Genomic DNA, 27,088 nt, shown 5'->3' with positions numbered 1-27,088 from the left:
CACGTTTAATAGTGTGAGATTGGCTTAATAGTATCACCCTGTATGAGCGCAGATTAGTATATGAAATGCAAAACTATAAAATTTCAAAATATATGCAATTTTCCAAAATGGGTATTTTTCAGCAAGTGTGAGACACCCTTAACAAGTATTTAAATTAATTAAATTGAAGGAAAAAACAATTATTTATTTTCTATAGTTTTCTAGAAGTGTAAAATGAGCTTAAGCGAAGCTAAATGTAGCAAAAACTTACAATTTATGCAAGAAAACAAAATTATTTTTAATAATTTTTGTAACCTGTGAACCAGGCTTAATCGGATTCAAAATTATAAATTTAATTTAAATCAAAAGGTTGAACAAACAATGTTAAAATTATAACACCCGTACTATCAGCCAAGAAATGAGTACACTTTTTGTATACTATAAACAGAAAAATATATTTACGAAAATAAAATAATGTAATATATGCAAATATTTTTTCATACAAACAAAACGACTCCTTTATTTGAACAAAGCAAGTAGTTTCTGAAATTGCACGTGTAGACCGGGCTTAACAACCTACCAGCTATTGTAGAGACGTGCTGGGTTAAATACTGAGAATTTGAGTGCAGAAAGAGAGGAATATTTTATTTTTGTGCCGGGGCGGCGTGGCTTGGAAATTTCCAAATGCAACAGAAAGACACTATAAATGAAAAACCGTTATTCTCAGAATAGAGATTATCAAAATATGCAAATACGAAGGACCTTGAGGATTTAATTAATAAATAATTAATATGATACGGCTCGATGGAACAGAAGTGTTTAGGCAATACGTAAAGTATCCTTAACAATAGTAACCTATACTTATTGTACGGTTATAGAGTATATTCCCATAGGTAAGCTGGTTAAGAGTAGATAACGATTTTTCATATGTAATTTAAAGTATTATCTGCATAAATGGCACAAAGAATATTTGCTACGAGAGGTATATGGTTCAAAATGCATACAGTATCACGACTAATAAGTTATGTTCACATACATGTAGAGTACTTACAGTTTTATTCCTTGATGACGTGTCACATCAGAGCTCTGATTGAATTCCATAATCCATTTGGTTCATTTGTAAGGCACTCACTAATACGCTAAATAAATCATCGTCGATAATACTGAGCAGATTGAATTATCTGAGCGGTATAAAACGATAGCAAAAAAAGCCGGTAAAATGCGGCCTTTTTACGAATAGCGGGAGCGTCGATAGATTAGAGATGATTCTCGTTAGGAAGCTTTTGACGATCTGCCCCGGCGAGGGGTTCAAATGCGAGTCTCAACAATAACCTGGAGTTTCCAGAAAGGTTACATAAATACTACTTGAATTTTAAGTAATCAGTAGTACAGGGGCGTAACTAATTATTTTAGTGAGCCGTGTATAATATACTTATTGTACAGTTATGTCTAAATACCTTACTGTCCGTTGGGGTCTTATTTCGGAGCCTTGATATCTGAAAACTGTATAATTTCTTTTTCTTGGTCCCCTCAAGATTATTATTTATGTCTTGTCTACTGCTAACTTTAAATCGTTTTTCTCTATCGACGCCGCGGTGTTCTCTATCGCTTTATTTACTTTTTCCGTTATACCCCGGCTCATATCATCTTCCACCAGTAAGGCTAGATCGTCCGCGTATGCTATCGCTGTAACTCCTGTTCTGTTGTGAATTTCTAGTACCTCGTTATATAATATATTCCAAAGTAAGGGTCCCAGGACTGACTTCTGGGGTACTCCCGCGGTCATTTGTTTCTTTTTCTTCTTCGATATCCATACGGATCTTTCAGATAGATAGTCCTTAATTATGTTGGACAAATATTCCGGAGTCCCACATTCGTCTATTCGATCCACTATGAGGCCACAGTTTGCTGAATTAAAAGCGTTTTTATGTCTAACAGAACAAGAACCACCCATCTTTTCTTGCTTTCCTTAGCCGCAACCCTGATACAGGTAGCCGCATCGACAGTAGATCTACCTTTTCTAAACCCATATTGTTAACTAGATAAAACTCTCTCATCTTCCAACATGACTTCCAGCCTCTTCTTGATAAGTCTTTTATAGAATTTATCAAGGCAGTCAAGGAGGCATATTCGCCGATAAAAAGTTGGTGAATCAGGTGGTTTCCCAGGCTTTAGGAATAGAACCAAGTTCGCTTCCTTTAAGTCCCTGGGAAACTATTGCTTTTGCAGTAGATCATTACATATTCTTCTGATCAAACCTGGTTTCTCCGTTGCTATAATCTTTATTGTCTCTGGTGGCAGCCCGTCAGGGCCGGGAACTTTCCCTGTCTTCATTTCCTGACCAGCGGTTTTTATTTCCTCTTCCATGAACTCCTCGACCATGGTCGGAAATACCTTAATAAAATTCTGTGGTTCCTTATGCTGGTCTAATGCCTGGGCTACCCATTCATTCCATAATTATCTTAAATACATTTACTTTATTTTTATCCTGTGTTTTACTGAGTCTGTCGTCTTGGAAGAGCTACCCGTTACAATGTATATAGTATATAGCATACAGTATACAAAATGTATATACACATCGACGTTCGTTTCACTTTATGTTTTGACTTAATTTGTTTGAAAATTTTTTGCTCAATTAGAAATCCAATGAAATCAATTAATTTGTGATCATCTGATTGAATACAACCAATAAAACCAACATTATACTGAAAACAGATCCCATGGGCTGTTTTCACTCAATCATGTAGCTATGGATACCTACATTTCGTTTCATTTCGATTTTGACATTTCAAATATTCAATATTTCAAAATGTCACGATTTGGTTGTAATACTGATGAGAATATTAATGAAATTATCGAATCAAATATACCAAAGAATACTGTTTACAGTAAAAAATTTGTATGGAAAGCGTTTATGGACTTTTGCAATGATAGAAAATATGAATTAGATGGAAATCGGACGGTGGAAGAATTGTTAATTGCACATTTAAATAAATGTTTCTGCTCTGTATTTTTTTTTCATAACCAGCAAAAAATTTTCTATCCGAATAACCCTCGAACATTGATAAATGCTCAAAAATTTTTTAACAACTTTCTCAAGCTTGTTGCTTACAGGCAACAGACCTCCGCCTACGGCGTCGGTCTGTTTCCAAGCAACAAGCTTTCGAAATCTGTTATAAAATTTTTTCGAACAATTATCAATGTCCTTGGGTTATTACTACTGAAAATTTTTTGCTCAATTAGAAATCCAATGAAATCAATTAATTTGTGGTCATCTGATTGAATACAACCAATAAAACCAACATTATACTGAAAACATCCCATGGGCTGTTTTCACTCAATCATGTAGCTATGGATACCTACATTTCGTTTCATTTCGGTTTTGACATTTCAAATATTCAATATTTTCAAAATGTCACGATTTGGTTGTAATACTGATGAGAATATTAATGAAATTATTATTAATTTTATATCAGCAAAAAAATTTCTATCCGAATAACCCTCGAACATTGATAAATGCTCAAAAATTTTTTAACAACTTTCTCAAGCTTGTTGCTTACAGGCAACAGACCTCCGCCTACGGCGTCGCACAGTGTTCAAAATTGGTCAAAACGTGATCGAAACTAAATTTGTTTAAACTGTAAAAGTGGTCCGGCTGAAAACTTGGAATATTTGAGGTATTATACCGTATAACGAGTATATTATAACAGGGGTCGTTTTTTTAGTTATCATCCCTTCATTAGGGGGTGAATTACTTAAAAAATATCGTTATACAGGGTGTTTCATTAAGAATGTCCAATTTGATTTGTAGATTCTAGACCTCAAAATATTAGGATTTAACCCAAATCACTTAAATAAAATATGGCTCGTTACAGAGTTACAGGGTGTTTTATTTTGAAATTTAAAAAATATTTTTGCTCATTGGTTTAAAACTATTTGACGTATCCTTTTCATACTTGGCAAAAAGTGTGGTTACTGTACACCCTATAAAATTATGTTAAACAATCGTTTCTGCCTATTACCAGAGGCGTACGACAGGGGACAGTGAATGGTTGAGCCTTCCCAAATTCTACGCTACTGGCGGAAATGCCATTTTAGCACAATTTTTCGATTCTACAATGTTATATATGTAAATAACATACACTTCATTCGCAACGATGAAGACATCAGTTTTCGAGATATTTGAAGTTAAACATGTAACGGCACAGATATTTAATTAATGTATTGTGCCGCTTAATTTTAAACTTCAAGTATCTCTATTACCAATGATTTTATCGTTAAGAATGAAGAGTATATTATTCATTATTAATGATAAAATCATAAGTTCTCGAAATATTTTAAAATTAAGCGACACAATACATTATTCAAAATGTCTGTGCCGTTACTTGTTTAAGTTCAAATATCTCGAACACGAATAATTTTATCGTTAGGTGTGAGGAGTATGTTATTTACATAGCGAGTATTGAAGAATCGAAAAATTGCGCTAAAATGGAAATTCCGCCAGTGGAGTAGGAATTGGAAAGGGTCAACCCCTCACTGCCCCCTATCTCGTACGCCTCTGGGACTAACTAGAAACGGATATTTAACATAATTTCATAGGGTGTATAGTACCTACACTGTGTGTCAAGTATGAGAAGGATACGTAGAATAGTTTTAAAATACTGAGCATAGTTTTTAAATTTTTAAATAACACACTCTGTAACTCTGTAAGGAGCCATATTTTATTTAAGTGATTTTGGTTAAATCTTAATATTTCGAGGTCTAGAATCTACAACTCAGACATTGGACATTCTTAATGAAACCTGTATATATATATTTTTAACAGTGTTATGAGTGGTAAGAAATACTCAATACTTTTAGAAAAAAAACACAGTATTATTGGTACACCCGGTATACAATGACATCTTACCCGTCTAGCAACAATATTATTACGGAGATAGTGTTAAAGAATAAGGCTATAACATATTAAATAACTTAAATCGGACAAGAGGTTTAGGAAATTCGAGACATCAAAAATGTCCCATTTTACAGGTGGTGCGTTAATTTTGCTGCTTAGTGTATTAATATACACGGATTATGCGACAGATTATGACGGAAGCTCGAAACAAATGAGAAGCGTTGAAAAACACTATAACGTATCTGCGCGTCGAGCTAACAATTTTTGATGAATTCGCGCACATTTACATTTACATTTACTCCAAATCCCAACATTTTTCCCAATCGCGCCTAAAGAAATATAACTTCAATAAATTGTTAATATAGCTATTTATAAAACTAATGTACAATATATTCTCTATTAAGGAAAAACACTACTTTATCAAAACTAAAATCTTTTTCGCAACCCCAACAAATATCATGTGTTTGACATACCTACATGTAAACAATACGTACGAATGCAGTTAATTCAGACTAAACGCGCGCAGCGCTCGATGCAATGCGCCATGTACTCAGTTGCGCAGTTTTCCGCAGTTTGTGTTATATATTTTTTTATTCCTTACATTGTAATCTTTCATCTAGTGAAGGATTTAACGTGGCACAAGATGGCACAATAAACGTAATACGCTGTCAAACATTAATTTTATCAAAAATTGTATAGGTTTTTAGACAGCCGATTATATCAAAATTATAATCACCTTTCCGTGAAGCTAACTATATCATTTTAATCTTTAAAGTATGCATTTTTATCTCCAATAATTACTTTTGCATTAGCTATCCACATAAATGAAGTAATAATCAAAGTAAATGGCATATTCTGAGGATTTAAATTTGATGTATAAAATTATATTGAATTTTGTACTTTTGATCATTAATACATCTGGCCCTAACAAACTTAAAAAATCAATTTTTGCTGAAAAGTTGCATCATGAGTAGTACAAACAAACCCCTTAATTTCGGCATTCTGAGATTTATTTTATTTTTGGACTTTCGATCACGTTTCCTTCAATTTTGAACACTGTGCGTCGGTCTGTTTCCAAGCAACAAGCTTTCGAAATCTGTTATAAAATTTTTTCGAACAATTATCAATGTCCTTGGGTTATTACTACTGAAAATGAATCGTGACGCACGAGAAAACTTAGAGTGGACGAACAATATATAAAAACAGAGTAGAGGTTCCGTCATTTGAGAAGGCACTAATTTGAATAATATGGTGCATCTAAAAATGGTCTAAGGACCGTTCTTTAAAGTTGCTGATTGGTTACTGACATTGAAATTTTGTTATACCAAGTAATGAAATTATTTCAAATTTCAAAGAAACTTCTATATTGATTACTTCAAATTTTGATTTCTAAATGTAAATAGGCGAAGATATAAAGCACTACAATCGCCGAAACCTCTAACTTTTTTAATGTAAGACGGATAGTTAATAAACTTATGCATTCGATTCGGGAGAGATTCAGAAAAAAAGTTGTCCTATTGGCATGAGAGACAAATGAAAATTGCAATGAATTTTCCAAAGTCTTCTCAAAATGTTCAGAAAATAATATTCACAACTCGGAAACTATACTAAATTTACATTTAAGATGCAGTAGAAATAAACAAACCAAGATACGTTAAATGTTACTAGGAGCACTCCCGAATCATAATTTACAATGCATAAACTTTGGAAATTCTAATTTTGGATTTACAATGTATACACATTGTAAATTATGATTCGGGACTGCTCCTAGTAGCATTTAACGTGTCTTGGTTTATTTATTTCTACTGCATCTTGATTGAAATTTATAGTTCAGAGAAATAAGGAAAAAAATATCGTGTTGGTGACACAACCCCCTCCAGGCCGAAACCAAATTTTTCGAGTAATATGGTTATCTATAATAATAACCTATATTATGTTTCCTGCAGCCGATTTTGATGATATACATAGTTATAAACAAATGAAGATCAAAACACGGTAAATTTTCGCTTTTTTCGTCTATTACTAAAAAATTGGGCATTTTAAACAAATTTGAGAGTAATAAACTCATAAACCGTATAAAAAACTTCAATATCGCGTTCGCTGAATATGTCTATCCTTATTGGTTGCTTAGAAAATTGCCAAATAAATCATAAATTTTGAGTTTTTATAAATATTCATAACTTATGTAAAAATTAACTTAGCTTATTACACGGAATGCTGAGACTTACGGTGCTTAAATCATACCCTAAATTTCAAAGCAATTGGTCAAATAGTTTAAAAGTTATTTAATTTGTTTATCCAAAATAAATTTTTTTTGCAACACTGTAAGTCAGAAAATGATGAAGTTACAGTAATATTTTGGATAGTTTATAAAAGAAGAAAATTTACAGTATTTATTTAATTTAAAAAAAATGACAAAAAATACTTATAAATATTGCAAAATAATTTTGCAAGAACATGTGAATTAAAAAAATGGGGGGGCTAACTTTGTCCCTAAATGTCCTAGAACAGTTGTTTTTCTTTCTAAATGTGTATAAAAATTCAGTCTTTCTAAATGTGAAAAAATAATTTTTCTACGGGTAACGCTTAAAAAGTTATTCTAATTGTTTTTAAGTAAGCAAAAAATCGACATGTTTTTGCAAAATAATTTTATACTGTTTAAAATTATTTTTTGTCATTTATTTTTAATTAAGGTAATAGTATAAATGTTCTTCTTTCATAAACTGTCTGAAGTATTATTGTAACCTCGTAATTTTCTGACTTATAGTGTTGCAATAAAAATGAATTTGGGATAAACAAATTAAATAACTTTTAAACTATTTGACCAATTGCTTTGAAATTTAAAATATAATTTAAGTACAAGAAGTCTCGGCATTCCGTGTAATAAGAAGATTCTAAGTTAATTTTTACCTAAGTTATGAATATTTATAAAAACTCAAAATTTATGATTTATTTTGCAATTTTCTAAGCAACCAATAAGGATGGACATATTCAGCGAATGCCATATTGAAGTTTTTTATACGATTTATGAGTTTCTTACTCTCAAATTTGTTAAAAGTGCTTAACTTTTTGGTAATAGACGAACAAAGCGATAATTTACCGTTTTTCGATCTTCATTTGTTTATAACTATGTATATCATCAAAATCGGCTGCAGGAAACATATAGGTTAATAATATAGATGTCCATTAGGGTGGAGTGAAAATAAAACAAAATTTTTTTTTTTCTCAAATTTTTTCGCCTGTATGCGGAAAAGTGGTCTCACGTGTAGTGTAAGTAGCTTGCAAAAAATGAATTTGATGGGATAATTTTTTCCGGTGCCCCAAGCCACCTAAAAATTAAGATAACGTGAAAATAAAACAAAAATTTTTTTTTCTCAAATTTTTTCGCCTGTATGTGGAAAAGTGGTCTCACGTGTAGTGTAAGTAGCTTGCAAAAAATGAATTTGATGCGATAATTTTTTCCGGTGCCCCGAGCCACCTAAAAATTAAAATAAAGTGATTTTTTTTGCAGCTCTTCGCTTGTTTTCCGTGAAAACAACCCAGAACTCACCACGAGGAGGTGGCTGCAATTCGAGTTCCACCCACCCACCCACCTTTAAAACGTTTATGATTTAATGCTTGAGATTAGCTAAAAACTCAACTTTTGTGTTAAATTTAGGTAATGCTTGTCGGGAAACTATTTGGGACCTTATGAAGCCATCTCTTGCTTCAGGCCCACATACTTTTAAGGATGCCTCTGTTACCAACTTAACGCAGCGTTCTATAGCTTGGGAGTGACAGGGAAAACGTAGTATCTCCATTTCTTCAGGAACATCTTTAATCATCTGTTTTAGATCTTCTGTTGAAATTTTTTTTGTCATTGGAGGTTCGCTTATCACTAATTGTTGCCAGTCAATCATTTCAATGTAGTCATTTGCGTTAAAGTTAATTTCTGGGACTTTAAATTTTCTTATTTCATGGGAGTTTCTGGATTTTAAGATTCGCCGCAAACCTAACTCTCTGATATGCTGCCGTTCATCACAAAGCATTGCTATCAACACATTTTCAGGATGTGCAAAATAACCATTAATTTGTATTATCCTGTCCACTATTTTTTGCAGTTCAGGTGACAAATACCTCGTCCTTTTTACTAAATTAAATAAATGTACTGGTCCATCAAAACAAAATGGTCTTGCTTTAATCTCGAACCACAGTGGGGCATATACGTTTTGTATATAGCATACCAAAGATTTTAGGTTTTCCGAAGGAGGATCTGTTGCTACGTAAAGACGAAGAATTCTGCTTGCAGTTGTTAGCCATCTAGCATGTGAAATTTTTCCCGGTTGTCTTCTTGCTAAGTCACTCGAGATTTTACCGTTAGATACTGAATTACTAATTTCAAATAAATATTTCTGATCCGTGCTAAGCTTCTCGATTTCCTTTGCATCATATTTGGGTAAAACTGATCGAATTTGCTCAAATTTAACTACAGGAAGATGCTCGCAGTTTTGTAGTCCTTTTCCAATTTGTCCTGAAAACTCACGTGGTCCGGTAGTTTCTCCATCCAAGTGCTTTATTAGATGGCGCAGAGGTAGTTCATTGGTATGTAATATGCAAATAAACCATTGCATTGATCGACCAATTGCAAGTTCTACTTTACGGATAACACCATTGTGAATACCTGTATTGACAGCAGTTCCGTCGCATCCAACAGCTACCAAATTATCAAGGTCTACATTTTTATTTAGAAAGTCCAACATTGTCTTGCTGATTTCTTCTGCACTACCCGACGATACACTAATATGTCCTATATATTTTGACTTGGGCTCAGAGACTAAGACAATATGTTCTTCAGATATGGTAGTTTTGTAGTATTTATTATCCTTCATTTCATTTTGTAGAGTTCTATCTTTTCTACCATCAAAATAGATTCCATGAAGAAATTTAAAAATTTTTGTATCATCAATTTTAATCTGGTTGCGCCTTTTTTTTCTCTCCCGCCTAATTTTACTCCGATCTATGATTTTGTCATGACTTTCTACCGAGATGAAACTTAGATCTTGCAACACCGAGTTTGTTATTATGGATGCTACTCTATCAGATACTCCTGTACGATCGCATGCTTGAGCTAAGTTTGGCAAACTAATTCGCATTTGTTTTGTTTTTTTTGTATTCGGTAAATCGTCTTTTGTTCCGGTTTTTGTATTTTTCTCGTAGACACTTGTGGCACTTTCATCTGAAGACTCACTTATAATTTGTTCTACTGGAAGATGTGTTTCGGATCTTGATGAAGAAGATGTAGCTATTGGAGATTGTGTTTCCACAATTTTCCGGTAAATAGAGCGTTCTAGTTTTTTGGTAATTACTTTATCCACCGAACCAATTACCATTTTTCTATCATGCCTCTGATCTTTAATGAAGTCATGCTCTCGAGCCGGTATTTTATTTTTGCATTTGCATAATAAATAGTCAGAACATTTGCATGATGCAATATCAAACAATTTCTTTTCCAATAAATCTCTAAAATCTTTAACCTTTCTTTGCATATTGGCTGAGTTTCTACTTTTCATAGGTTTTTTAATATTTCTGTATTTTTGATGTAATTCCTTTAATTTAGATTTAATTTGTTGATCGGATATTATCGGAATGGATGCTTTAACCCACAGCAATTTTAATTCAACAAGAAGAATTTCATTAATGTCACTAACAGTTGGTTCAGCATTATTTGCTGCAGCTTCTTTCATAAACTGGCGAATACACAAAAAGTTTCTGATAACATCAGCACAGGTCGGTAACATATTGTCTTTAAACTTCCTTGGTGCTCCAAAAACACAACAAGCGACGTCTGTTCGTGTTTTAGGCATGTTTTCTTTTTTTACGGATCTCACGGACACAGTTTAACAACACAGAATAAAACAACGGTTCACTGTATTGCATCTAAATTGATACTAATACAAGAAACGCAGTTTGCTCTCGAATCGAACTACTACCAAAATTAACCAAGTAAGTATTAACGAAGGCGGGCGCATCGGCGCATTACTTTAGTGGGAGGCCAATAGCCTCAAATTTCGAAGTAGTGGGGGCACCGCTAAACGAAGTCCGATCGATTTGAAATTTTGCAGGGTATTACAACAAATATGCAGACCACTTTTCCGCATACAGGCATTTTAAATTTTAAAAGTTGATTTTTTCGCTCCACCCTAATGTCCATACTACTCAAAAAATTTGGTTTCGGCCTGGAGGGGGATGTGTCACGAGAAAAATCTTATTTCTCTGGACTATTAGTATAATCATAGTGATAGGGGAACCCAAGCGGGGATTTTTGCAGTTACTCGAGCGGGTCAGATTATAACATGGGGAGAAACCTTGTACCCTGAAAATGTACCTCCACCATATATTGGATCTTAATGCAGGGGAATTCGTTAAGGGGGAGGGGGGCGAAAAAAACGTCTATCCTTAGAAAAACCTTAATCTCGAAATCATCAAATTAAGATAAGGTAAGTTAAGTACATGCAAAACAGTGTATATTTCTAAAATCTGACGATTTGAGCGGGGCGTAAGGAAATGGATGAGTCCCAAAGTTTCACAAAAAAAAAGCGAATATTTCGCGAAATGAATGACAGATCAAAAAAGTAAAAATACATGCTCAATACTTTTCAAAAATCTATCGAACGATACCAAACACGACTTCCCACTGAGAGGGGTGGGGGTAAATTTAAAATTTTAAATACGAATCCCGCAATATTTCACGGAATGAACATCAGATCGAAAAACTGAAAAATACACTTATACAATATTTTTTAAAAATCTATCGAATGGTATCAAACACGACCTCCCACGGAGGTGGGGTGGGGGGTTACTTTAAAATCTTAAATAGGAGCCCCCATTTTTATTGCAGATCTGGATTCCTTACGTAAAAATAAGTAACTTTTATTCGAGACATTTTTTCGAATTGTGGATAGATGGCGCTATAATCTAAAAAAACGATTGTTGGAAATGGAAAACTAAATTAAAAATGGACAAGTCCCCAATAAAATGGAAAACTTTACTTTACTTATTTTGGTTTCAGGACCTACTCTTCACAACCCAATAGGTCCCCAAAGCGCTCGAGTGACTGCACATTTAGCATACTTTGCTCCCCTACCATAATCCATTGAAATGTTACATTTTTTAGGCCATATCTTGCATTTATTAGAGGAGTCAATTTTATTTTTTTAATGTATAGAGAACGTCAGAATAAGCTTAAAATAAAGTTTTGGGATCGCCACCCTTGTCTCTCGGCCGCCATCTTGGAAAAAGGGGTGCAAAGGGGTTTCGCACTGTATCTCGTAAACTACCAATCCAACAGAAAATTTAATAAAACATGAAATGTAGAAAATTAAATTTTCTATGATTTTTTTTCTAATACTTTTTATCGTCAACTGACCAACAAAAAAGATATAATCAAAAATAAGTGAAAATTTTTTAACAAGTTTCATTTTGGAGGTTATAACTTTTTTTCAGTTCATTTTACAATAAAATACCATTATAGCAATTTTGTAGAGGGTTTTTCAACGAACAATGTACACTATAAAGTTGTTTAATTTTATTTATTTATCTAGGTTTTGCGGCGCTCCAAACTTGACCAGATTCTCGAATGTTCATAAGAAGAAAATAAAAAAAACGTTAGGCTTACCTACTTTTCTATCTATATATTTTTTATTTATACAATTTATTAAGGCTATGGGTACATAATTCGCAAATATTTTACGTGTATCCCTACTTTTTCTGTCTTTACACGGCAAATTACGTGTAGTAAAATTCACACTGGTGTGAATATGTAAACATTACTAGAATGTCATTCTACTTGAAAATGTCATAATTAATTTAAAGAGATGGCTTTTGAATGTTCTTGGATAACTGTTATTTTTATAATTGCAAATTATTAATTCAGTTAATAAATGTGATAATTTTTTCACTAACTATGTTTTCAGTGATTGTAATAATTTATTTGTACAAAAAAAACTAATAATCAATCGAGAAAAGAGGAAAAGTGTTAAAGTGATTTTTTAATAATATGTTGTTATTTTGGAACGCTTACAATTTTGAACATCTCTAACAACAAAATACTTGGATCACAGGATATATCTGATGTATTCTCTGCTTGGATCTTCCACAAATAATACACAATAAATAACTTTTTATTAGGTTCACGTCTAAAATCAATTATTTATCAAATACACTATATATCAATAATATTTAATCAATTTCTCAAAATATTCCCGATGCAATGTCAAATATTTAAAATTGTCACTGATTGTCAGTGTCTGACTGACAATATATGCTGACAATATTATATTCGGTTGAGTGCGTTGTAAGACAAAGACAGATTTGGAAAATATTACCACGGCATTGTGTTCATTTTTTTCAAATCCTGAAAAAACCAATAAATATTTTTGAAAAATTTAAACGCAGAATGAAAGACTAAATTATTACCGAGGGCCGAAAGTCCCTTATAATAAATAAAAAGTTTATTTTGAATGAGATATTTGAAATTAAAAATCACACTAAATTTTCTCTTAGTTTTTTCACCCCTGTAACTTATTAAAATAAACATTATAGAAGTTCTCAGAGACTTTCGGCCCTCGCTAATAACGTAATCTTTCATTCTGCGTTTAAATTTTTCAAAAATACTTATTAGTTTTCTCAGGATTTGAAAAAAATGAATCCCCATTTGAATAGCATTGCAGCCGAAAATACGTACCGATCCTCTTAATATCCTAATATTCCTATGCTATTATTAATCTATTCTTGACCCTTTTTCCTGCCACGTATGAGGTAGAGTCTGGAGGCGCGTTTTTTGTGTGGTATCCCCAGTAGGCCGAATCTACGGACAATTTCTAGAAAAAATAATATTAATTATTATTATACAGTGCTAGTCAAAAGTCCGTACCCCCCTTGTATCTTTTGAACGGTTATACCTATAATAGTGAAATTTGAAGGGAGGAAATAAACGGACGTAAGCTTCTTAACTAGTTGTGACAGGTGACGTAAAAGTGACAGATGACGTTACAGGGCCACTGTGACCGATAATTTTAAATAGGACCTTATGGCAAGTGATACTTCGTTGGAAAGGTATTTAAAATACCTATTCAGTCTTACTAATTTTTTTGGGTTTAGGTTGGTTTTGATTTTGGTGAATAAATTAAATAAATATAATATTGTAGTTTCGAATTTAATTAATTAAAATTCAAATGTCCGCCTATGAATTTTTTGTCAACAATGTTGACGTTTTTTAATTCTCTAGTAGTTTTTACGTCAACGTCAACCTGTTTGACAAGTAATCATAGGCGGAATTTTGAATTTTTATTTATTAAATGCGAAACTACAATTCTATATTTATTTCATTTGTTCGTCAAAATTAGCTTAAACTCAAACAAAATTAGTATGACTGAATAGGTATTTTCAATATCTTTCAAACGAGGTATCACTTTCCATAAGGTCCCATTTAAAATTATCGGTCACAGTGGCTCTGTAACGTCATCTGTCACTATTACGTCACCTGTCATGACTAGTTAAGAAGCTTACGTCCGTTTATTTCCTCCCTCCAAATTTCACTATTATATGTATAACCGTTCAAAAGATACGAGGGGGGGTACGGACTTTTGACTAGCACTGTATACTGAAAAAGGTCTATCATAGGTATTATTCTTTCATTTTGTTCGATGGTCCAGACTGCGAGTCAAGGTTTGAATCAGTATCCGAGGTGAATGTTTGTGGTATAATGGGAGTTTGCTTTGGCGTCATTGTCGGTAATTCATCTCTCAATTCATTTTCTTCAATTAATGTTGATTTGTCCACGATGTTGCTTCAGCTTTCACCATTACAATGGAGGCACACTGCTGAACATTTGAGGCCTGCTTTTCAGCAACCGCACGCACTTCCAGTTTCCATTGCTTATGCAAAATATGAATTTAATAAGCTTGGGGGGTACTCGAGGCTTGGAAGTTTGAATTGGTATCCAAAACGTTCCATACTTTTTCCAGCCCCAATATTTTCAATCACAATGTTTACCAAGCCATGACTGAATCTGGTGTTACACTCGGAGTCTGTGGCAAACGGGCTACATCTTGTGTTGGAGGAAGTGAGAAGGGATTAACTGAATTTTTTGTCATTGTTTTTGCGAATCGTTTGTATCTCAGGGTTCTAGAGAATCGACTTTATTTCCGCCATATAAAGAGATGAAATGACGTTCGCCAACAACACTGAGTAAAGATGGCTTGACTTTCTCATTGACAAATAATTTATCCCAGAGGTTACTTATAAATAAAACAATCACTCATGATGCACGCTTAAGAAAACTAAAAGTGCTTATCACAAAAATATAAATTTTACCCACAAGACTCTCAATAGTCTGCAGTGCCGGATTAACCATTAGGCAAAGTAGGCAGTTGTCTAGGGGCTTGGCCCCGAAGAGGGCCTCGCGGGGACCAAAACGAAAAAATGTTGAAAGATTCAAATATCGCGCAGTACCATAAAAGTTATGGTGGACGTATAAAGCTACATTACAATGCATACTTTTGTTCACATAAAAAAGTATATGCTGTGGGAATACATCGCTATTGAATGCCCTTTGGTAGAAGGACCAGTACTACAGATCTTCTTCTTCAGGTGCCATCTCCGCTACGGAGGTTGGCAATCATCATAGCTATTTTAATTTTTGAGGCAGTAGCTCTAAATAGTTGTTTTGAGCTACATCCGAACCATTCTCTCAGGTTCTTCAGCCATGAAATTCGTCTTCTTCCGATGCTTCGTTTGCCATCTATCTCTCCTTGCATTATGAGTCGTAGGATGCCATAGTTCTCGCCCCGCATCATATGTCTAGATACTGTAACTTTCTTTCTTTAATTTTAAGTACTACAGATGTAAACAAGAATCGAAAGTGAGCAAAAACACAAGAAAAATCAGGAGAAAGAAAAGATATATATATATATATATATATATATATATATATATATATATATATATATATATATATATATATATATATATATATATATATATATATATATATATATATATATATATATATAATTGTTAATATGTAATGACTGTTGGAATGTAATAAAAATTTTTTTTATTGGGGAATGCAGTCAATAAATATTTGGGCTATTCAGTGAAACACTTTGAACTTATTAGTCGAGCTTTCGAAAATTTTATTTTCTTTATCAAGACTATCTACAAATAAAAATGTTTAAATTTAGATAAAACTCAAAACAAAACTTAACTTACTGCTCGTGGTTACAAATTAATAATTATACAACTTATATAAAAACATGAAAATTTCTTAAAAGTAATATGTAAACGTAAAAATTTTGATAGTATGTCAATTCGACATCACTCAAAAAAATGTCGTTGGACTACTATAATAATTCGATAGGTTGGGAAAGAAATTAATGACATAATTTGTTGTAATTTATGATAGAAGAAATAAAAAAAAAAAATTTTATTTTAGGTAGAATTATTAGTAATATTTCAACAAATTTTAACAAGACAAAATGTTATTATAAATGATACTTAATTTATCAATGTCAGATCTCTTATTAATGCAATTTGATTTTTTTATCCAAACCATTTCTTTAAATTCTCTTTTGCGTAAATTAATTTCCCTTTCTAAAATTGTGGTTTCTTGAAACATGAAAACATGATCATCATTAATCACATGTTCTGCCAAGGCACAAGATGGGACATTTCTCTTAATATCACTTTTGTGTGAAGTTAATCTAAGGGATAAATTCCTTGAGGTTTGACCAACGTAACATTTACCACAAGTGATAATAATAAATAATAAAAAAATCAAATTGCATTAATAAGAGATCTGACATTGATAAATTAAGTATCATTTATAATAACATTTTGTCTTGTTAAAATTTGTTGAAATATTACTAATAATTCTACCTAAAATAAAATTTTTTTTTTATTTCTTCTATCATAAATTACAACAAATTATGTCATTAATTTCTTTCCCAACCCACAGTGGGCCAGAAAATGCAAAAAGCGGTCAAAAATCTGAAAATGGGCTGAAGGGCTTTAAAATTGTAGTCTTTTAAAGGAAAAAATAATAAAAAAAATTAAACTACCCAGGCGTAACTTTTAGGGGGGCCATAAGGTTAATAATTACATTGAGTAGACTTTTCGATCTTTATGCAATTAATTGTTTATATGGTTAAAAAATATTAACAAAATAAAATGAATTACCGTAAAATACGTTACTTGTTACTAAGTATAGTAAGATTATAAATTATTTAGGTACAAATTCGAAAAAACTTAGAGAAATTTATCAAAATATGTTTGGTAATAGGTATAAAAATAAAAATTCCGCTCTGTAACAAGTTTATTAGCTTCTAAATAAATAAACAAGGGCGGATCCAGAAAAGTCTCAAGGGGGGGCATAGCGATAGAAAAATCTAGCAAGGGAGGGGGTAAAAATGGCATGAAATAAAGTCTATTTAAAATCTAATATATTAGTGCTTAAAAGATTATACTTATAACTTACTTTGATATACTTAAATACTAAAATTTAATTTTTAACTTTATAATCAGTTCAAAATGTGAATCCCAAGGGGGGTATGGGCCCCTGGGCCCCTTAGATCCGCCCTTGTAAATACAATTGTATGCTTACCACTAAAAATCTACGTCGCTCGCGCTGTCGTCTTCCTCGTCGGATGAAGAAACTTGGCGGCTTTCCATATTAAGTTGTAGAGCTCTAAGAGAATCTGCTTCCATTGATTCTAACGAGGGCGCCTTCAACAAGGATACAACTTCAGAAGATATGTTTGAACTTTTTCGGAGTGGGTACTGCCGCAAAGATGAAATTACTGGATCTGAAGTTATAAGGAGCCTGTTTAACAAATCTTGATTTCCTGATATTCTCGAAATTTTTCGTGTATGTTTCTCCCTAAAACTTTTGAGATCCTTATTTCTTGATTCTTGGGCTTCTTCTGACAATTGACCGATAGGCAGAATAGCCTCCTTGATTACTATGGCTCCATGGAGTAATATTTTATGCACGCTAGAAGGCATATAATACCATGAATATTTAGCGACATACAGTTTTGCGGTTTCCAAACAATACTCTTCAAAAGCTCGCACATCGATTGCATAGCCACAAGATAAGGTGCGTAATATAATACCAAATCGCATAATGACATCTTTATCTATGCCAGTAATTTCACTAGACAGTGAGGGGTCAGCAAAAAATCGTCGAGCTGTGTTGCCGTCATTAGTAGTTCCACTACCTCCACTCTTAGGTATATCCACAAGCAAACCTGTTCTGTCTCTGAAAATTTGTTGTATGGTACGTTTCTTGTTTTCAAAAACTGCTCTGTTGTTACTTCCTCGAATTTGCCAAACTTTAACTTCTAATCTATAGGAAATGTGCAGCAAACATTCGAAAAACCTGATCCAGGCATGTAGAGTTGACAATCCAAATTTCAAATTTTCTTGGACAACTTCCCTCTTTAATAGTTTTTCGATGTCATTCATTTGTTTGGGGGTTGCTTTACATATATAACATGTTTGTGAAGAAGCTGTTTCCGTTATTGCATTACACACTTTGCCGTCTATCATCGTCATCACACAAACATGAGAAACTGCAATTTCTTCACTATCCAGCATACCAATAGTGGGTTGAAGTTCTGAAATTTGATTTTCTATATATGATGTCTCCTGTACCGTCAGCTCTTTCGTTTCTTTCTTAAACTGAAAGCGTATAGGTCTACAAAATCGAGTTGACGATGGACGGGGATTTTGCCACACAATAATTTTATCTTGTCCAGGTTGCTCCGCATATAACTGTAATGGCACTATGGATGTAAGAAATAAATCGCCATCACCAAAACTATTATCGGAGAAAAGTTGCTTGTATTGTGAATGACCGGTGCTTCCATCGCATCCCCATTTCAGCAACAGTTTCAAATTCTTTAGAAGTTCAGTTGATAATGAACGAAGAACTGGTTTTTGCAATTCTACTATCCGTTTAACTGTATGATCTAAGAGGTCCTGTAATAATATTTCTGCACATGACTCACTTACAGTTTGTCCTTCTTTTCGGGGATAGCAGCGTAATTTTGCTTCTCGAAGCTTGTGATAAGACGGATATATATCAGCAAAATGTTCTTTTGCTATTCGTCTGTGAACAAGATATGAATGTTTGGTATCTTTTGATTCAATCATTACTGATAGCGCTTCATCTGGGGTGAGTGGAATTATTTTTTTTTGACTTCTGAGTTTTCTGCCAAGCTGTCCTAATTTTACCGGCTCGAGTCGGAGTCAAAAGTGCTTCAGAGACAAGTTTTGCGGCATCGTCTTTTCCTTCAGTCTTTAGTTTTCTCCTTGCAGCTAAAGTAAGCTCCTCGGTTTCGAACGTCGATGACAGCTTTGAAGTCTTTCGACGTTTTGATCTTACACTACTCGCAGAAAATTCTTTGCTTGGACGACCACGCCTACCTCCAGATGAAGTTCCTGGTTGTGGCTCAGCATTCGGATCAATTTCTAATCCAGTTTCTTCAAATACACATACACTTAACCACGCTGTATTATTTTTCACAAATCTATCCGTTTTTCTCCCACATTGATCAAGCTTTGCATAAACGACGTTGCAAAACTTTGAAGTGAAAATCCTCATTTTTAACATGGCGTCTGCATCATTTTCAATTTTGTAGTGTCTCACGAAATACTTGAACAGATATTCTGTGCGACTGGAACGTTGTAACTTATCCTTTTCATACAAAACGTCAAACAGTTGCCTTCTGGTGACCATTTTCACTGTGAAAAATATAGAAAAACATTACATAAAAAAAATTTTTTGAAGACGCAAATGAAATAAGACTTACAACCACCATTACGAACAAACTTAACTATATTCTCTATCAAGGTAAATAAAGTAACGCAACAAGAAAATAGAAATTACTAGGTGTTACATTTTAAATAACAAAATAAAATGTGCTGTTATGGTTACAGAATACATTCGTTGGATATGGTTCATGCATATCGATAAGCAAAACCAAAATATCTCAAAAAGGCGCTTGAAGGCGCCTATCAAATTTTAGTATGTTATTAGGGAATGATCAAGCTATTTTTTTAATATTTTTTCAAAGCCGGATCGGATCGGAAAATATGTTATATCTCAACATAATTTTAAAGTATAATATAAAATTTTCAATAAAATCGACTACATAGTAATTATATCTATATGTATACTAATTTAACTTTGATTCATAAGTATTTATATAACATGAAAATACATACCTTGAGAAAGTTTTCTGTACAATTAACCACTTGAGTCAGACACTTTATAACACACATTCACTAGTTGACATTTAGTAGTACACTAAATGAATGTTCGCAAAGAAATGATCCTAACACAAAAGTCTGGTTTTGAGAACCGATGGCTGCCGCAATATGCCTTCTACCTGCTTCAAATTCTAGGAAAACATTATTTATCTATTTCTCGGAGTACCTACAAATTCTGAAAGCCAGACTAATACTTTCATCGAAATCGATTTATGGCCGCTTTTTGAATTTTTCGGCCCACTGTGCAACCTATCGAATTATTATAGTAGTCCAACGACATTTTTTTGAGTGATGTCGAATTGACATACTATCAAAATTTTTACGTTTACATATTACTTTTAAGAAATTTTCATGTTTTTATATAAGTTGTATAATTATTAATTTGTAACCACGAGCAGTAAGTTAAGTTTTGTTTTGAGTTTTATCTAAATTTAAACATTTTTATTTGTAGATAGTCTTGATAAAGAAAATAAAATTTTCGAAAGCTCGACTAATAAGTTCAAAGTGTTTCACTGAATAGCCCAAATATTTATTGACTGCATTCCCCAATAAAAATTTTATTATATATATATATATATATATATATATATATATATATATATATATATATATATATATATATATATATATATATATAAAATGAAATAAAATGATGTTGGATAATCGAGTACAAATATAATAATAAATAAACTAAATTTACATTCACTTTACGAGTATTAGCCAATGATTTTGTTTATTTATTTATATATATATATATATATATATATATATATATATATATATATATATATATATATATATATATATATATATATATATATATATATATATATATATTCGGTTTTATAACGTCTTACGACGTTGTCCGACTCCCAAACGCCACTGTATTCTGTTCTGAGTTAGGTCTTCATTTAGATTTCGAGCGCTAATCGCTTTCCTAACTCCCAGATTCCAGCTCTGTGGTGGTCGTCCTCGTTTTTTCTTCTCTGGGGGTTGCCACATCATAGTTTTTTTAGGCAATTTTTCGTCCCCCATTCGGCTCACATGCCCATACCATATGAGCTGTTTTCTTTCAATATCCTCAACTATAGTGCCCTCTACACCCATTTGTTGTTTTATTACTTCATTCCTTATTCTTTCGGCTCTTGATATTCTCATCGATCTTCTGATGGCATCCATTTCCGTGGCTTCGAAAGAAAAGATCCTTAATTAAAATCCAAAACAGGAGCAAAACTTATTTAAACTCAGTTTCACACGGAAATCCATAGCTAGTATAGCAGCAACCAATGAAAATGCACGTGATGGAATAGAAATAACTGAGGGAAACATAGCTTCCCTAACTGAAGAAGATGAAAAAACGTAACGACAGTTCTATTCCAGTTCAAGAAGTTAAAAAACCAGAAACCGAGACTAAGTTAAAAATTGAAGTTAAAGATAAATTGGGTCCTAAATTTGGAAAACGGCATAGGATTACGGAATACAGTAACTAAAGAAGTATGGATATTTTGGATCGGGAAAAGTCTTCAGAATGTAAAACCTTGATGGAAGTGTTTCAGCGTCAAAAAGAAATTTTGAATGCATTACAAGATTTGTGTACAATCTATGGTTTTTCGAAAACAAATCAGTGGAACAAAAATTAAAATATATTGGCTGACGTATTTTCCCTCAAATAGAATATAGTATAGCCTTAAATATAATATCGCCTTTGAAATTTGGGTATACCGAAGAATCCTACGAATAAATTGGGTGGATAGAGTTCGTAACGAAGTCGTCAGAACAGTTAAATATCGAAAACTTGAATATTATGGCCATGTTATGCGACACCCAGAGAGATATAATATAATCCATTTAATAATACAAGGCAAGGTAGACGGAAGAAGAGGGCCAGGTCGAAGAAGACCGTCATGGTTTAAAAACCTGAGAGAATGGTATAACAGATCCTCTGCATCCCTTGTCCGAGCTGCCGTTAACAAAATTGCTAGAGCCAATTTGATAGCCAACGTTCGATAATCGAGCACGGCACATCAAGAAGAAGAGAATATCGTATTTTGGGTTTGTTCAGTCTGTGTACAACTTTTTTCATCCTCTACCCACCGTTGGGAAGTTATGATCAAATGCTTAAGCGATCTCATTCGCCACGATCTAATCCTTATAAGAACGAGCAGCACATGCCATAAGACTTTTGCCTAAAGGTTAAAACGCTTTCAAATCTGCTCTTCATACTCTTGCTGAAGATACCAATCAGCAAGCTGAAACAGTTCATGAGGCTTAGTATTTGTTGAAAGAAATGTCAAAAAAAGAAGAAACATTCATAATGAATGAGTTTTGGGTAACAATTTTAGAACGCATCAACGCTGTCAGTAAATCATTGCAGAGAGAAGAGATTGAACTTCAACCTACAGTTCAGCTTCTAAATTCACTTTTGGAGTTCTTAAAATTCCAAAAAGATAATTTTGCTTATTACGAGCAGAGGGCCTGCGACCTACAATACTCTGAATATTCTCTACTATACTCTAATTACTGAGCTCAGTCGTCGGTTGACAGTGTACGGATCAATGAACTCAGTATTTGGTCTTTTGTGTTTTTCCAAAATTAAGTGATACTCAAATAAATGAGTGTGCTTCAAAACTACATAAAAACTATCCTGATGATATTGAATCTGAACTTGAAAATGAGCTAGAACAGTTCAAATATTTTATAGCCCAGCTTCAAACTTGCAGGGAAAACAATTTATTTCTGTTTCACAGTCATTTTGGGTTATTTCGCAACAGGAGAACGGACATTTTCAAAAATAAAAATTATTAAAAACGTAGAAGCCTAGGTTTTTTAAGGGGCCTCATAGCTTGGGTTGCCTAGGGGCCTCAGGATTCTTAATCCGGTACTGATAGTCTGGAGTGGAGAGTCTTGTGTCAAAACTTAAAATACTTTTCACAAGCTTTTATTCGACTGCAAGTGGCAAAATATGTAGCACAGCTGTAAGAATAAGTAGAGGGGAACCGACTGTTGTGCTACCTAGGATAATTATAATAACATTAATTATTATATTATAATAATAGCAGATAAGCAGGATAAATTTTGTCCGTTTTCTACAACTACTTGGGCCTTTTCTACATGCTTGGGGTTCTAAGTTTTGTAGTGGAGAGAAAGGTCAAAAATAGTTTAATAATAGCAAAGGTATGTTAAGATCATAATAAATTATATAAAGAAACAAATTAGGTAGAAACTCAACCTAACGTTTTGTTTTTATTGTATCCCCATGAGTGTATGAGCATTCGAGAATCTGGTCAAGTTTGGAGTGCTGTAAAACCTAAATTAATAAATAAAATTAAACGACTTTATAGTGTACATTTTTCATTAAAACGCTCTACAAAATTGCTATATCATTTTATTATAAAGTGAACGGAAAAAAAGTTATAACCTCCAAAAGGAAACTTGTTAAAAAATTTTCTATTTTTATTTATAACTTTTTTGTTGGTCACTTGACGGATATAAAATTGTAGAAAATTTAATTTGCTAAATTTTATGTGTAATTAAATTTTCTGTAGGGTTGCTGGTTTACGAGATACAGCGCGACAGCCTTTTGCACCCCTTTTTCCAAGATGGCGACCGGGGGACAAGGGTGGCGGCCCCAAAAACTTGAACTTAAGCTTCTACTGACCCCCCTGCAGATTAATAAAATAAAATAAAATAAAATAAAATCAACTCCTCTAAGAAATGCAACTCTAAATGTAACATGTCAATGGACTATCATGAAAATGAGTTCAATTTTCATACTCTAGGGTTTTTGAGGTCGCTTAACACGAATCTCTGGTTGACGAAGCTGTAAGAGGTACCTGGTGTCCGGTATTCCGGTCGTCTTCTGGAGTTTTATGGACATTCATTATAAAAATCTTAAAACTTGTTATTTGAGGCCACTGAATACGAATAGTGCTGCGGCGATGCTAAACGGGATCCTTGGTGCCCGGCATTTATGCCATCTGCTGGAGTTTTATGAAAATTCGTTATGAATATAGATCAAATTTATTTTTTCGGGGTTTTAGAGGGCACTGAACACGAATACCTGGTCAGCAAAGCTGTAAGAGGTACCTGGTGTCCGCCATGTACGTCATCTCGTGGAGTTTTATGGAAATTTATTATGAAAATCTTTGAAACTTGTTATCCCGAGGGTTTGAGGTCGCTGAAAACGAATATTTCTTCGACGATGCTGTACGAGGTAACTAGTGCCCGCCCTGTGTGTACGTCATCTCAGGGAATCTTATGGAAATCTGTTATGAAAATAGATGAAATTTATTTTCTCGAGGTTTTGGAGATCGCTGGATACGAATATTGCATCGAACATACCTGTTGCCCGATATCTATATCGTCTCCTGAAGTTTTATTAAGATTCCTTAAAAAATTCAACAGTGAGTAACGGTAACAGTAAGTTATTTTTATTATACAAATAATTTTTTAAACGAATTTAATACCAGAGTATGATCCGGGCACCAGGTACCTCGTACAACATCTTCGATGCAATATTCATGTCAAGCGACCTCAAGAACCCTGAGATATAAAATTTCAACTATTTTCACAACGAATTTTCATAAAACACCAGGAGATGATGTAGATACCGGGCACAGGGTACCTCTTACAGCTTCGCCGGCCCGATATTCGTGTTCAGTGACCTCAAAAATCCCTATATAATAAACTTCAACCATTTTCATAACAAATTTCCATAAAACTTCAGGAGGCGATGTAGATACCGAGCACCAGCTTTGCTGCACGGTACTCCTGTTCAGCTACCTCAACAATCTCCGAGTATGAAAATTGAACTTATTTCCATGATTATTTTCCGAGTTGTGAATTTTTATATTTTAAACACTTTTAAATGCACTTTGGAAAATGCATTATCTGCCTACAACAATGCAATTTTCATTTGTCCCTCCTGATACATATTAAGTTCTAATATCAGGAGGGACAAATAGGGAAATGATATTCTCCTAAATCGAATACAAAAGGTTTTATAAAGATCAGTCTTACTTTAAAAAGTTAGAGGTGTAATGCTTTATTTGTAATATATGAATTAAAAATACTTACAATTACTGCCACATTTGGTACAATAAGCTGGTCGTTCTGACGGCCTTTGCTTAGCTCAGGCTTAAACACGAAATTTCTTTTTTCTTTATATGAGATAGAGTTATGAGTGGGAAATTCCAAATCAACCCTTTCGAGATGTTCTCTAAAAATTTAAAAATTTTCCTATCACCAGTTTTAACAGAACGTAGATAAATGTGTTTAGAGAGGAAGGATTAGAAAGACTACTAAAATACTAATAAAATTATATTGAATAAAATACATTAAAAGAAGAAAAATATATAGTAAGGGAGGAAAGTATGCTAAATTTGCATTTATTCGAACGTTATAGAAACCTATTGGGTTGTGAAGAGTAGGTTCTAAAACCAAAAAAAAGTTAAGTTAAGTTTTCCATAAAGTGGGGAGTTTCCATTTTCTAATTTAATTTTCCATTTCCAACAATGTTTTTTCCGATTATAGCGTCACCTATCAGTAATTCGAAAAAATATCTCGAATAAATGTTACTTATTTTTATGTAAGGAATCCAAATCTGCAAAACAAAATGGGGGTTCCTGTTTAAGATTTTAAAGTAACCCCCCACTCCACCTCCATGGGGAGTCGTGATTGGTGTCATTCGAGAAATTTGTCAAAATTATTGAATACGTGTGTTTTTCATGATGTTAATTTCGCGAAATATCGCGGGGTTCGTAAGTAAAATTTTAAATTTACCCACCCCATCTTAGTGGGGTCGGGTTTGGTATCATTCGATAGATTTTGAAAAATATTGAACACTTATTTTTTAGTTTTTGGATCTGACGTTCATTTCGCGAAATATTCGCTTTTTTTGTGTAACTTTGTGACTCACTCATTTACTGAAGCCCCGCTCAAATCGTCAGATTTTTGAAATATACACTGTTTTGCATTTACTTAACTTACCTTATTTTAATCTCACGATTTCGAGTTTTTCTAATGATAGACTTTTTTCGGACCCCCTTAATGAACTCCCCTGTATTAAGAGCCAATATGTGGTAGAGGTATATTTACAGGGTACAAGGTTTCTCCCCAAGTGATGCACTGATCCGACGCGTGATGTGATGCTCTGACGCGCTCGACTAATTGCAAAAATCCCCGCTTGGGCTCCTCTACCATTAAAGGGGGAATTAAAAAGAAAAATGGAATGAGTACATTAGAAGGGAAGACTGGCTCTCATCGCACCAATAATGCATCGAGACGTATAGGGGAGTGCAATTAGAACGAAAACATGCATTGTTTCGGAAAAATTCAAACAAGCGTATATTTTTCTAAAACATTTTTGTTAGTTTATATATGTACATGTTAAAGAAAAAAGGTCTACTAATTGTTTATTAATTGTTTAAACAATAAAAAGTGTTTTGAATAAATAATTTTAAAAAAATCGGTAAATTCATCATTTTACTTTGATCAAATAATATGTTTCTATTTTGTTTTTGATTATGCTGCATCCGAATATGGCATTGCAATTTGAAAATTCGTATACCTACAGAAGCTCTTATAAAGTGTGTCTGCGTAGCTAGGAACCACATGGAAAACTTTTTTATCAATCTTACGAAAAAAAGTTATTTTTAAAAAAATGATCTGGATATTCAAAAATCTAAAACTCAACCATCAGATATCAAATTTTATCGATTTTATACGAGTTACGTCAAAAATATGAATTTCGTTAAAGAGTAAAGTACCTTTATATCCCATTATATCAAAAAATGCTATTATTAAAAGTTGTTGAAATTAAAAACTATGTCTAAATATACAATTACATCATTCTAATTGGAAAAAAAAATTTCAATTTTTTCTCAAATTACGGATACTCAT

At 33.1% G+C, this 27,088-nt stretch overlaps 2 protein-coding genes across 4 annotated transcripts in view; both read right to left on the bottom strand.

The window, feature by feature from the left end:
- Positions 1-27,088, bottom strand: part of LOC114332841 (scavenger receptor class B member 1-like) — a 143,600-nt gene that overhangs the window by 62,136 nt on the left and 54,376 nt on the right. For all 3 annotated transcript variants that reach the window (XM_050650472.1, XM_050650470.1, XM_050650471.1), the window contains one exon: positions 25,265-25,406. In XM_050650472.1, the coding sequence (XP_050506429.1) occupies positions 25,265-25,406 (142 nt within the window). The remainder of the gene's footprint in view (positions 1-25,264; positions 25,407-27,088) is intronic.
- LOC126884528 (uncharacterized) lies at positions 16,867-20,430 on the bottom strand. Its single transcript, XM_050650469.1, has one exon. It carries the CDS (start codon positions 19,067-19,069, stop codon positions 17,519-17,521), a length of 1,551 nt encoding a protein of 516 aa, XP_050506426.1. The 5' UTR covers positions 19,070-20,430; the 3' UTR covers positions 16,867-17,518.

Source organism: Diabrotica virgifera, chromosome 5 (genome assembly GCF_917563875.1).
Source record: "Diabrotica virgifera virgifera chromosome 5, PGI_DIABVI_V3a".
NCBI classification, from domain to species: Eukaryota; Metazoa; Arthropoda; class Insecta; order Coleoptera; family Chrysomelidae; genus Diabrotica; species Diabrotica virgifera.
This window is presented reverse-complemented; position numbering and strand designations above follow the sequence as displayed.